The sequence below is a fragment of the Populus alba genome, chromosome 10 (assembly GCF_005239225.2).
Source record: "Populus alba chromosome 10, ASM523922v2, whole genome shotgun sequence".
Lineage (NCBI taxonomy): Eukaryota > Viridiplantae > Streptophyta > Magnoliopsida > Malpighiales > Salicaceae > Populus > Populus alba.
In genome coordinates, this window is record NC_133293.1 from 21,982,135 (window position 1) to 21,997,039 (window position 14,905).

General features: G+C 43.0%; 1 protein-coding gene across 1 annotated transcript in view; it reads left to right on the top strand.

The window, feature by feature from the left end:
• Positions 1-14,439: 14,439 nt before the first annotated feature.
• LOC118059820 (uncharacterized) overlaps positions 14,440-14,905 on the top strand; it is a 2,025-nt gene continuing 1,559 nt past the window's right edge. Inside the window, exon 1 of the mRNA XM_035072783.1 lies at positions 14,440-14,905. This exon is cut by the window's right edge and continues 324 nt beyond it. Within this exon, the coding sequence (XP_034928674.1) occupies positions 14,440-14,905 (466 nt within the window).

Consider the following 14,905-nt stretch of genomic DNA (forward strand, 5'->3'; position numbering starts at 1 on the left):
AAGGCCAAAACAAATTGGGAAGCAGCACAATTTTATCTTGATCAACATCCAACATCATCTACTGCACAATCAACTGAACGAGAAATGGTTGCTCAATATATGCAACTTTGTAAAGATGAGGAATCCTATTTCAAGCAAAAATCAAGGGTGCAATGGCTTCAGCTAGGAGATAGGAATACCTCATTTTTTTCACAAATCTTTGCTCCACGCCAGGTAAGGAAGAAAAAATACATAGCTTGCAGGATGAAAATGGAACTTTGGTCCACGATCCACATGACATAGGGAAGCTGGCATCAACATATTTTGAAAACATCCTCACAGCCACTCATCCAACATTGAATGCAGAGATTAAGGACATTTTTCCTAACACCATTTCAGAAGCATCCAAATCTGCAGCTCTTACACCCATCACCGATGATGATATAAAGGAAGCTTTATTCTCTATTCCCGACTCTAAAGCTCCAGGGCCAGACGGTTATAAATGCACTCTTTTATAAAACAAGCTGGGACATCATCAGACTTGATTTTCTTGCTGCCATCAGATTCTTCTTCTCTAATAACTGTCTCCCTCGTTGTGTTAATGCTACAAGAGTAGCCCTTGTGCCAAAAACAGAACATCCAGCTAGTATGAATGATTATAGACCCATTTCTTGTTGCAATGTAATATACAAATGCATCTCAAAGTTGCTTGTTGTTCGACTAAAACCAGCTCTAGTGGATGTGATTGGCCCCTCACAGTCTGCATTCCTTCCTGGCCGCAATATATCTGATGCTATTCTTCTTGCACAAGAGCTAATGCACAATTATCATCACAACAAAGGGCCAGCCCGATGTGCTCTCAAAGTCGATTTGAAGAAAGCTTTTGACACTGTTAGCTTGGATTTCATCATTGAAGGACTGCATGCTATTAGCCTCCCAACAGACATGATAAGATGGATAACAACATGCATTACAACAGTCCATTATACAATCAATATCAATGGTGAGATGCACGGTTTTTTTCAAGCTACAAGAGGCATTAGACAGGGTGATCCACTATCACCTTACCTCTTTGTTTTGGCAATGGAAGGCTTGCGAGGAATCATCAATCAATCTGTCCAAAGCAGTGCATTCAAATACCATTGGCGGTGCAAGCCAACCAAACTAACTCATATTTGTTTTGCAGATGATTTAATGCTTTTCAGTCATGCTGATCCCGGTTCCATCATGGTACTCAAGTCCAGCCTAGACAGGTTCTCCACACTCTCAGGGCTCTCCATTAATCTTGCCAAAAGTTCTCTCTATTTGTCAGGTATTATCAGCGGTTTGCGCAACACAATAATAGAGCAACTAGGCATACAGGAAACAACTCTTCCTGTGAAGTATCTAGGCGTCCCTCTCTTATCTTCACGGCTCACCCACAGAGATTGTCTCCCATTGCTGGAAAGAATTATAGCGAGAATAAAGTTGTGGACATCCTCCTCCCTCACTTATGCTGGCCGATTACAATTGATCAAGTCGGTTCTCTTCTCAATTCAAGTATATTGGTCCACCATCTTCATACTCCCATGTGCAACAATTAAAAGGATAGAAAGCACCTTGGCTGCCTTCTTATGGAAAGGCTCATCTCTCACTCCCACGGGAGCAAAGGTGGCCTGGAATGCTATTTGTTACCCACTGACTGAAGGAGGATTGAGAATCAAAAAACTAAAAACATGGAATCAGGCAGCAACTCTAAAGCATATATGGCATCTCTTCACAGATAAAGAATCCATGTGGTCAACATGGATACAAGCAAACCTCTTACGTGGCAAATCTTTTTGGCAAGTCACAATGCCATCGAATCCATCTTGGTCATGGAGAAAAATACTGCAAAGCCGAGACTGGTGCAGAGGCTGGTTCATCAACAGAATAGGGAATGGCAACTCCACTTCACTCTGGTTTGATTACTGGCTTCCTGGGGGATTAAGGCTTATCGACAACTATTCACTACGAACTCTCACAGCTACAGGTCTAATGTGGAATGCAAGGGTATCAAATATCATCAATGCAGGGCAATAGGACTTTCCAATGGACGTAACTGCACTGCATGGCTGTTGGGAATCAATTAATTTTCATCCCAAACCATATTCAGAAGACTACTGTGACTGGAAGGGCAATCCATCAGGGCTCTTCAACATAAAATCAGCATGGGAATTACTTCGGGAAAAACGACCATCAAACAACATGCATCAACTACTATGGTTCAAAGGCCACATCCCACGGCAATCCTTCATCCTCTGGCTAGCAAGTCTCGAAAGGTTGAGAACCATGGACCGTCTTTATTCAGCTGGCATCATTCAGAATACTGCATGTAGCTTTTGTGGAACCCATATCGAAACACATGACCATCTGTTCTTTGAATGCCATACCTCTCAAACAGTATGGCAAACAATTAATGCAAGGGCAAACGTCTAGTGGCCATGCACTTCTTGGCAGAATCTGCTACAATGGGCATCTGCAACTTATGGCAATAAGATAGATGTTAAACATCTTATAGCTTGCCTCTTACTTTCAGCAACTGTCTACCAGCTATGGTATGAACGAAACAATCGAATCTTCAGCAACCAGTTCCAAGTAGCCACAACAATTGCAGAGACAGTGTTTCAACAGGTTCGCATGCACATAACATCTATGGAGTTTCGTACCATAATCCTAACCAGTATATGTGCTGTATGGGGTATTCGGCAACCTCACCAAAACCTAGTCCCAGTTGCAGACAGTTGAAGAAACATATAACACTGTTCATCGCAAATTAATTCCATCACTACTGTTCACGTAGCGGCTGGCAACCATGAGATCAATTGTTTTTACATGGCTACTGTTCACGTAGCGGCCATGCATCAGTTCTTCGTTATTTTCATTCTTTTCGCTATTTCTTTGCTGTTTAATGGTCACTATTAATTTATTTTCTTGGGGGATGCCCCTCGTATTTCTGTAAGCAACATTTCTTCTTTATATATACATCTTAACTTTCCAAAAAAAAGTTTAGGGTTTAGGGTTTAGGGTTTCGGGTTTAAGGTTTTAGGGTTTCGGGTTTAGGGTTTTGGGTTTAGGGTTTGGGTTTTAGGGTTTGGGGTTTAGGGTTTGGGTTTTAGGGTTTTAGGGTTTGGGGTTTAGGGTTTTAGGGTTTAGGGTTTAGGGTTTCGGGTTTAGGGTTTAGGGTTTCGGGTTTAGGGTTTAGGGTTTCGGGTTTAGGGTTTAGGTTTTAGGGTTTTAGGGTTTAGGGTTTTAGGGGTTTAAGGTTTAGGGTTTAGGGTTTAGGCCTCACAGGTCTGCATTCTTCTTCTCAATGGTTGACTTGTGAGGTCACACAAACAAACTCCTCTCTCCCTATCAGACTCACCTTCATTTATGGCCACAACACTCCAGCTGAACGACAGATTCTATGGAATTATATTGTTCATGAAAGCTCGCTTAATTCTGGACTCCCATGGCTCGTTTTGGGTGACTTTAATGCAATAATGTCTGCGGGGGATAGAGTTGGAGGAGATGTTCATTGGCCTAGTTACCAGAATGACTTTAGCTCTTGTATAAATCACTTTGAATTGTTGCAAGTTCCATTCACGGGTCTCCAGTATTCTTGGCATAATGGCCAGATTGGTAGCAATACCATTCAAAAGAAGCTAGATTGGGTTTTTGGTAATTCATGTTTGTTTTCTACTTGGCCTGCCACCAATGCCATATTCCAACCACGTAGCATTTCGGATCACAGTGCCATAATACTCAGTCCTCAACGGCCAAACCAGCATAGGCATAATTCATTCAAATTTTTGAACATCTGGGCTGATCGTGGTGACTTCCTAGACATTGTTGCTTCCTCCTGGCAGCTTCCTAGTACTGGCAATCCTATGTACCAACTTACAACAAAGCTGAGTAGGTTAAAGGCAGAATTAAGGAAGCTTAGTAGTGACTTCCTTGCTACTGTTGCTTCCTCTTGGCAAGAACCTGTATTTGGAAATCCTATGTTCCAATTCACTACTAAGCTGCGCCGGTTGAAGACTGTATTGAGGCAGCTTCACCTACATCACACAAGCAGCATCACACACAGAGTTGCTAAGGCCAAAACAAATTGGGAAGCAGCACAATTTTATCTTGATCAACATCCAACATCATCTACTGCACAATCAACTGAACGAGAAATGGTTGCTCAATATATGCAACTTTGTAAAGATGAGGAATCCTATTTCAAGCAAAAATCAAGGGTGCAATGGCTTCAGCTAGGAGATAGGAATACCTCATTTTTTCACAAATCTTTGCTCCACCGCCAGGTAAGGAACAAAATACATAGCTTGCAGGATGAAAATGGAACTTTGGTCCACGATCCACATGACATAGGGAAGCTGGCATCAACATATTTTGAAAACATCCTCACAGCCACTCATCCAACATTGAATGCAGAGATTAAGGACATTTTTCCTAACACCATTTCAGAAGCATCCAAATCTGCAGCTCTTACACCCATCACCGATGATGATATAAAGGAAGCTTTATTCTCTATTCCCGACTCTAAAGCTCCAGGGCCAGACGGTTATAATGCACTCTTTTATAAAACAAGCTGGGACATCATCAGACTTGATTTTCTTGCTGCCATCAGATTCTTCTTCTCTAATAACTGTCTCCCTCGTTGTGTTAATGCTACAAGAGTAGCCCTTGTGCCAAAAACAGAACATCCAGCTAGTATGAATGATTATAGACCCATTTCTTGTTGCAATGTAATATACAAATGCATCTCAAAGTTGCTTGTTGTTCGACTAAAACCAGCTCTAGTGGATGTGATTGGCCCCTCACAGTCTGCATTCCTTCCTGGCCGCAATATATCTGATGCTATTCTTCTTGCACAAGAGCTAATGCACAATTATCATCACAACAAAGGGCCAGCCCGATGTGCTCTCAAAGTCGATTTGAAGAAAGCTTTTGACACTGTTAGCTTGGATTTCATCATTGAAGGACTGCATGCTATTAGCCTCCCAACAGACATGATAAGATGGATAACAACATGCATTACAACAGTCCATTATACAATCAATATCAATGGTGAGATGCACGGTTTTTTTCAAAGCTACAAGAGGCATTAGACAGGGTGATCCACTATCACCTTACCTCTTTGTTTTGGCAATGGAAGGCTTGCGAGGAATCATCAATCAATCTGTCCAAAGCAGTGCATTCAAATACCATTGGCGGTGCAAGCCAACCAAACTAACTCATATTTGTTTTGCAGATGATTTAATGCTTTTCAGTCATGCTGATCCCGGTTCCATCATGGTACTCAAGTCCAGCCTAGACAGGTTCTCCACACTCTCAGGGCTCTCCATTAATCTTGCCAAAAGTTCTCTCTATTTGTCAGGTATTATCAGCGGTTTGCGCAACACAATAATAGAGCAACTAGGCATACAGGAAACAACTCTTCCTGTGAAGTATCTAGGCGTCCCTCTCTTATCTTCACGGCTCACCCACAGAGATTGTCTCCCCATTGCTGGAAAGAATTATAGCGAGAATAAAGTTGTGGACATCCTCCTCCCTCACTTATGCTGGCCGATTACAATTGATCAAGTCGGTTCTCTTCTCAATTCAAGTATATTGGTCCACCATCTTCATACTCCCATGTGCAACAATTAAAAGGATAGAAAGCACCTTGGCTGCCTTCTTATGGAAAGGCTCATCTCTCACTCCCACGGGAGCAAAGGTGGCCTGGAATGCTATTTGTTACCCACTGACTGAAGGAGGATTGAGAATCAAAAAACTAAAAACATGGAATCAGGCAGCAACTCTAAAGCATATATGGCATCTCTTCACAGATAAAGAATCCATGTGGTCAACATGGATACAAGCAAACCTCTTACGTGGCAAATCTTTTTGGCAAGTCACAATGCCATCGAATCCATCTTGGTCATGGAGAAAAATACTGCAAAGCCGAGACTGGTGCAGAGGCTGGTTCATCAACAGAATAGGGAATGGCAACTCCACTTCACTCTGGTTTGATTACTGGCTTCCTGGGGGATTAAGGCTTATCGACAACTATTCACTACGAACTCTCACAGCTACAGGTCTAATGTGGAATGCAAGGGTATCAGATATCATCAATGCAGGGCAATAGGACTTTCCAATGGACGTAACTGCACTGCATGGCTGTTGGGAATCAATTAATTTTCATCCCAAAACCATATTCAGAAGAGACTACTGTGACTGGAAGGGCAATCCATCAGGGGCTCTTCAACATAAAATCAGCATGGGAATTACTTCGGGAAAAACGACCATCAAACAACATGCATCAACTACTATGGTTCAAAGGCCACATCCCACGGCAATCCTTCATCCTCTGGCTAGCAAGTCTCGAAAGGTTGAGAACCATGGACCGTCTTTATTCAGCTGGCATCATTCAGAATACTGCATGTAGCTTTTGTGGAACCCATATCGAAACACATGACCATCTGTTTCTTTGAATGCCATACCTCTCAAACAGTATGGCAAACAATTAATGCAAGGGCAAACGTCTAGTGGCCATGCACTTCTTGGCAGAATCTGCTACAATGGGCATCTGCAACTTATGGCAATAAGATAGATGTTAAACATCTTATAGCTTGCCTCTTACTTTCAGCAACTGTCTACCAGCTATGGTATGAACGAAACAATCGAATCTTCAGCAACCAGTTCCAAGTAGCCACAACAATTGCAGAGACAGTGTTTCAACAGGTTCGCATGCACATAACATCTATGGAGTTTCGTACCATAATCCTAACCAGTATATGTGCTGTATGGGGTATTCGGCAACCTCACCAAAACCTAGTCCCAGTTGCAGACAGTTGAAGAAACATATAACACTGTTCATCGCAAATTAATTCCATCACTACTGTTCACGTAGCGGCTGGCAACCATGAGATCAATTGTTTTTACATGGCTACTGTTCACGTAGCGGCCATGCATCAGTTCTTCGTTATTTTCATTCTTTTCGCTATTTCTTTGCTGTTTAATGGTCACTATTAATTTATTTTCTTGGGGGATGCCCCTCGTATTTCTGTAAGCAACATTTCTTCTTTATATATACATCTTAACTTTCCAAAAAAAAGTTTAGGGTTTAGGGTTTAGGGTTTCGGGTTTAAGGTTTTAGGGTTTCGGGTTTAGGGTTTTGGGTTTAGGGTTTGGGTTTTAGGGTTTGGGGTTTAGGGTTTGGGTTTTAGGGTTTTAGGGTTTGGGGTTTAGGGTTTTAGGGTTTAGGGTTTAGGGTTTCGGGTTTAGGGTTTAGGGTTTCGGGTTTAGGGTTTCGGGTTTAGGGTTTAGGGTTTCGGGTTTAGGGTTTAGGTTTTAGGGTTTTAGGGTTTAGGGTTTTAGAGGTTTAAGGTTTAGGGTTTAGGGTTTAGGCCTCACAGGTCTGCATTCTTCTTCTCAATGGTTGACTTGTGAGGTCACACAAACAAACTCCTCTCTCCCTATCAGACTCACCTTCATTTATGGCCACAACACTCCAGCTGAACGACAGATTCTATGGAATTATATTGTTCATGAAAGCTCGCTTAATTCTGGACTCCCATGGCTCGTTTTGGGTGACTTTAATGCAATAATGTCTGCGGGGGATAGAGTTGGAGGAGATGTTCATTGGCCTAGTTACCAGAATGACTTTAGCTCTTGTATAAATCACTTTGAATTGTTGCAAGTTCCATTCACGGGTCTCCAGTATTCTTGGCATAATGGCCAGATTGGTAGCAATACCATTCAAAAGAAGCTAGATTGGGTTTTTGGTAATTCATGTTTGTTTTCTACTTGGCCTGCCACCAATGCCATATTCCAACCACGTAGCATTTCGGATCACAGTGCCATAATACTCAGTCCTCAACGGCCAAACCAGCATAGGCATAATTCATTCAAATTTTTGAACATCTGGGCTGATCGTGGTGACTTCCTAAACATTGTTGCTTCCTCCTGGCAGCTTCCTAGTACTGGCAATCCTATGTACCAACTTACAACAAAGCTGAGTAGGTTAAAGGCAGAATTAAGGAAGCTTCATTACAGGGTTACAAGTAATCTTACAGACTGTGTTGGCCAAGCTAAGTCAGCATGGGATGCAGCGCAGCTCTACCTTGATGAGCATCCATCATCAGATGAAGCAAAAAATACAGAGAGAACTCTTGCCACTGAATACCATCACCTCTGCAAAGCTGAAGAATCATATTTTAAGCAAAAGTCTAGGATTCAATGGTTGCATCTCGGTGATCGAAATACTGCATTCTTCCACAAATCCTTACTGCATCGTCAAGTAAGGAATAGGATACACAGTTTACAAGATGAAGCAGGCAACATTGTTCATGATCCGCAGGAGTTAGGGAAGATTGCATCTGATTATTTTGAACACTTACTCTCTGCTCCCCAACCAATGTTGACAGAGAGTTGACAACATTTTTTTGAACACAATATCAGACTCCTCCAAAGCTTCAGCTGTCGCTCCCATTACCAATGAAGATATTAAGGCAGCCTTATTTTCTATACCTGATAATAAATCCCCCGGCCCTGATGGTTATAACGCATTATTTTTCAAGAAAAGCTGGGAGATCATCAAGGATGATTTCACTGCAGCAATCAGGTACTTTTTCAACAAAAATTCTCTGCCCCGATGTGTCAATGCTACAAGAGTTGCTCTTGTACCAAAAAAGGAACACCCACAATGCTTAAATGACTACAGACCGATTTCATGCTGCACTGTACTCTATAAATGCATAGCTAAGCTGATTGTTGTTCGATTAAAGACAGCCCTCACTGATGTGGTTGGCCCTTCACAGACAGCCTTTATTCCTGGCCGAAACATATCAGATGCAATTTTGCTAACACAGGAGCTCATGCATAATTACCATCAGAATAAAGGGCCACCAAGATGTGCTCTCAAAATCGACTTGAAGAAGGCCTTTGACACGGTCCGGTGGGAATATATCATTGCTGGACTTCATGCGATTTCTCTTCCCCAAGAACTCATTGGCTGGATTACTACATGCATCTCTACTGTTCATTACACAATTAATATTAATGGGGAGATGCATGGATTCTTTAAAGCTACAAGAGGAATCCGACAGGGTGATCCTCTATCACCTTACCTCTTTGTATTGGCAATGGAAGGACTGAGTGGTATCCTGAGCAATTCAATCCAGGAGAGCTCATTTCACTATCATTGGCGATGTCAGCCAAACAAACTAACTCACCTCTGTTTTGCAGATGATCTCATGCTTTTTTGCCGAGCTGACATTGATTCCATTCAGGTCTTGAAGCGCAGCCTAGACAATTTTTCCCAGCTCTCGGGTCTACACATTAACCTGGACAAAAGCTCACTATATTTGTCAGGTATTGATGCAAACCGGAGAAGCACAATAGTTGGCATGCTAGGCATACAGAAAGCTACCCTCCCAGTGCGGTATCTTGGAGTTCCACTGATATCAACTCGTCTCACTCACACAGACTGCATTCCTTTAATGGAGCGTATTATAGCTAGAATCAAGCTGTGGACGTCTACATCACTCACCTATGCTGGTCGGCTGCAATTGATCAAATCAGTCCTTTTTTCTATCCAAGTATACTGGTCTTCTATATTCATTCTTCCTAGTGCTACAATTAAAAAAATTGAACGCACACTGACAGCCTTCTTGTGGAGAGGCACATCACTATCTCATGCAGGTGCAAAGGTGGCATGGCATGCAATCTGTTACCCGTTGAATGAAGGAGGCTTGGGCATCAAAAAACTCAAACACTGGAACCAGGCTGCAACTATTAAACATATATGGCATCTTCTCGCAGATAGAAACTCAATATGGGCTGCTTGGATACACACCATTCTACTGCGTGGGAGATCTTTCTGGCAAGTCAAAATGCCATCCAACCCTACTTGGTCTTGGAGAAAAATTCTGCAGAGCCGAGAGTGGTGTAGAGGCTGGTTCATTCCCATCATAGGCAATGGTTCTTCAACGTTTTTATGGTATGATTACTGGTTACCGATGGGGCGTCGGCTCATTGATGCTTATACTCTTAGATCATTGACTGCCACAAGCCTTCCTTGGAATGCTACAGTTTCAGATATCATTGTAGAGGGGCAGTGGAATTTTCCCACGGACACACCTATATTGCAGAACAACTGGAACTCAATTGTGTTCAACCCAAAGCCGTGGTTAGAAGATACTTATATGTGGAAGGGCCACTCTTCAGGGAAGTTCAGCATTGCCTCAGCTTGGGAACTTCTTCGTGATAAAAGGCCACTCAATAACCTGCATAAACTACTATGGTTTAGTGGTCATATCCCTAGACAATCCTTCATTCTTTGGCTTGCAGGAATTGGACGTCTGCGAACAATGGATCGTCTCCAAACAGTCGGGATAATAAGGAATGCAACATGCATATTATGTAGCTGTCATATAGAGACACATGATCATTTATTTTTTGCTTGTCCAATTACAAAAACAGTTTGGGAAACAGTCAATGAAAGAGCCAATATATACTGGCCTTGCACCTCCTGGCAGAATCTTCTACAATGGGCTTCAGCAACTTACACGAAGAAGAACGACATTCAGCACACAATAGCAAGATTAATGCTATCAGCTACAGTTTACTTACTTTGGCAGAAACGCAACAAAAGAGTCTTTAACAACCACTTTCAATCAACCACAACAATGGTAGAAGAAGTTTTTCAACTAGTTCGAACAACCATATCGACCATGAAGTTTAAGGACATCATTCCTATAACTATATGCCATATATGGGGTATCATGGATTTACATCATAGAGCTTAATTACAAGCCACTGTTCCTGTAGAAGCCATGCAAGTTATGTTGGTTTGCTCAGCCGTCTGAAATGGAGCCGCCTTGGCCTTTTCACTTTTGTTTTCATTTTATTTATGCTACTCTGTCTATTATTTTTTTAATCTCTCTTGGGGTATACCCCTCGTAATTCTGTAGAGAATTCTTTTTTTTTTTTTTATATATATATCTTACATTCTTCCAAAAAAAAAAAAAGTTTAGGGTTTAGGGTTTTAGGGGTTTAGGGTTTAGGGTTTAGGGTTTCGGGTTTCGGGTTTAGGGTTTAGGGTTTAGGGTTTAGGGTTTAGGGTTTAGGGGTTAGGGGTTAGGGTTTAGGGTTTAGGGTTTAGGGTTTAGGTTAGTGAGAGAAGCTCTGAAACTGGAGACTAGAGAGTGGTTGTGCTGCCGGAGCAATACCCACTCCGGCCACCGTTGGATCCTCTCCATTTTCTGATATGTTGTGTGACTGAACCATTGCTACAAACGGACTATTTGGATCTTTGAAATATTTCACCATTCGAGATTTCTATTTGTTCAAAGTTCTGTTTGTTCTTTTCCTTTTTCCTTCGTCGCCGCTACCCCTGTTCTTCTTGTTCTTATTTTGATTATCCATGGCCTCCATTGGTCGTCCTCCACCTTCAAGACTATCAAACCATCAACCATGTCCCCCCCAGCCACCCACACCTCAACAAAAATCAAACAACCCCCCCTTTTCAAATACCAACACGCACTACAAAACCCCTCCCCCCCATTTTGGCTCCTGGGCAGAGAGAGTCAGAGTTACTGACACTTCCACTAGGTTCTCCTTGGACCCCATCCCTAGGCAGGAGGTTGGAGCTCGCCTCAGGATCCCTGCAGAGCTATTATCCGAATCTGCTGACAAATGGAATAGGTGCATGGTTGGCTTCTCCCCGGGCTTCAAAATGAATTACCATACGATCAACACTATAGCAATCAGAGCTTGGAAGCATTATGGGCTAGAGGATGTGATGACCACAGCTGATGGATTTATGATATTCAGATTCAATACCGTGGAGGACATGCTTGGAGTGCTGGAGAAAGGGCCCTGGATGTTTGGGGGCAAAGCCATAATCCTGCAACAATGGCACCCTCATCTTGTTCTTGATAAAAATAAGATCAATAAGCTTCCGGTATGGATATGCTTGCATGGTCTGCCTTTCCCTCTCTGGTCCAAGTCTGGATTAAGCCTATCTGCTAGCATGGTTGGTCGACCATTATCGTGTGATGAGCAAACTTTCAACAACACCCGGCTAGACTTTGCAAGGGTGTGCGTGGAGATTGATGCTGCACTCCCCCTTATCCATCAGTTCGAAATCGAAACCCCATTATCGACAGAACCTATCCTGATAAAAGTGGAATATGAGTGGAAGCCCTCTCGGTGCAACAAATGCTGCTTGTTTGGCCATGTCTGCCCCGAACCTATCATGACAGAGCCAGCGATTCCAGAGACCATACCAACTGAAACCTTACCCCTCAATCTACCAGCTGATGCTGGGAACGACGGTTGCACTGTTGCAATGGGGACACATACATCTCCACAAGAGAATACCATATCAGTTGAAGATGGCAACATCACCGAAGAGGTCCAATATACTATTGCAGCTGGGAAAAACAAGGCAAGAGCATCCGGCCTCAATGGCCCCCTACACACGCAACCTCCCAAGCAAACTGATAGCAGAAAGGGCATACCCAAGAAACCAATGGAAGAGATGCACATCGTGCCATTTAGTAGCAAGCACGACATTGTTGAAAGCAATTTGGATAGTGAGAGATGAGGGGGAGACAAACAATGATCCAGTTCATGACTACCAATTGATTGAGGACAACCAGTTACTCATAACTGGTTTTGACCGATGTGTAGAGAGCAAAATGGCAACCCTGATAAGCACTAGTGAAGCCTCATCTTCAGCTGATGCTCCTTCCCTCGTGACAAGGAAAAAAAAAAGGGGAAGAAGCTGAAAAAGGCTAAAGGCCTTTAATGCTTCTGCTATGCTAGGTTAGTTTCTGTTTTTCCGCATTAAATAAAATTTATGTTTAAGGTAGGCTGCTGGAATATATGGGGTCTGAATAACCCTAAAAAACACAGAATTATCTCTGATTGGGCTCACAATTCCAAGCTAGGAATAATGGGTCTGCTTGAAACAAAAATTGCCCCTTCTAATTTTGATTCGGTTATTGCTGGCCTTAATTTGCATTCTTGGAGTTTTGTTTCAAATGCAAATGCTTCTCCTACCTGTCGTATTTTGGTAGGGTGGGATACAAAGATGGTGACAATTTCTTGCTTGCACTACTCTGACCAGTGGGTCACTTGTGAAGCTACATCCCTTGCCACGAACGAAACCTCTAGATTCACCTTTGTATATGGCCATAATACACCGGCAGGGAGAGGCTTAATATGGGAGTATATAGTGCAGCATGCTCCGCAATTCTCTTCATCCCCATGGGCACTCATGGGTGATTTCAATGCCACTATTCAGCCTTCGGATAGGTCAGGTGGAAATCTGCATTGGAATGGGCATCATGAAGACTTTGGCCGTTGCATTCATGAAGCTGAACTTATTCATGTTCCATATTCAGGGCTGAAATTCTCCTGGCATAACGGTCAGGCAGGAAGATACACTATAATGAGGAAGCTAGATTGGATATTCTGCAACCCGGCTTTCCTTAACACTTGGCCAGCAGTGCACTCTAGGTTCCTCCCTAGAGATGCATCAGATCATAGTGCAATGATCCTTGACTTCAGCCATCACAGACCTCAGGGTCCATCCCCGTTTAAATTCCTTAACTTGTGGGCAGACAGAGATGATTTTATGGATTTAGTGAGAGCAGTTTGACAGCCCCCCATCAGTGGCAACCCCATGTACCGCCTCACAGCTAAGCTTCGGCTTATAAAGCATGCCTGCAAGTCCCTCCACAGACAGCATACGAGTCATATCTCCCGTAGGGTTGCTGAAGCCAAATCTTGTTGGATCTCTGCTCAGGTTGCTCTGGATGAAACCCCAGGTTCTGTTGAGCTTATGTCCGCAGAAAGAAATCATGCCCGAATATACTCTCAGTTATGTAAGGAAGAAGAGGCTTTCTACAAGCAGCGGTCTAGAATCCAGTGGTTGAGTCTTGGGGATAGAAATACCAAGTTCTTTCATAGATCCCTAGTCCATAGGCAGTCCAGGAATAGGGTTCATGGGTTGACTGACGAAGTAGGGAACCAAGTGACTACTAACAAGGAGATGGGGCAACTAGCAGTGGCATACTACCAGAACATCCTAGCAGCCCCCCCTCATGAATATCACGAGGATGTATCACGGCTTTATACATCCAAGATCCCTCCCACATCGGTTTCTAGCCTTATCCAGCCAGTCACCTTAGAAGAAATCAAAAGGGCCCTGTTTTCAATCCCAGATGATAAGGCCCCGGGGCCAGATGGATTTACCTCCTATTTCTTTAAAAAATGCTGGGGGATTGTTGGAGCAGATTTCATTAATGCAATTAGGTCGTTCTTTGATCGCAGCACCCTCCCAAGAGGTATCAATGCAACTACAATAGCCTTGGTGCCGAAGGTTGAGAACCCTGCAAACATGGATGATTATCGGCCAATATCTTGCTGCATGTAATCTATAAATGCATATCCAAGATCATGGCTGCCAGATTGAAGACCATCCTTGCTGATATTGTTAACCCTGCCCAATCTGCTTTTGTCCCAGGGAGGCAGATTTCGGATAACATTTTGTTGACTCAGGAGCTGATGCACAATTATCATTTGGATAGAGGACCTGCTAGATGTGCCCTGAAAGTGGATTTGAGAAAGGCGTTTGACACAATCAGTTGGGATTTCATAATTAAGGGGTTGAAAGCTATAGGGATCCCAGACTGCATGGTTGGATGGATTAAGGCTTGTATATCCTCGGCTACTTTCTCTATTAGCCTTAATGGAGAGCTTCATGGGTTTTTCCCTTCCAGCAGGGGGCTGCGTCAAGGTGATCCCCTCTCCCCTTATCTATTTGTTCTTGGTATGGAAGGATTAGGGGGTCTTCTTAAGATAGCTTCAATGGACTCACGGTTCAGATTCCATTGGCGGTGCAAACAGAATGCTATCACTCATC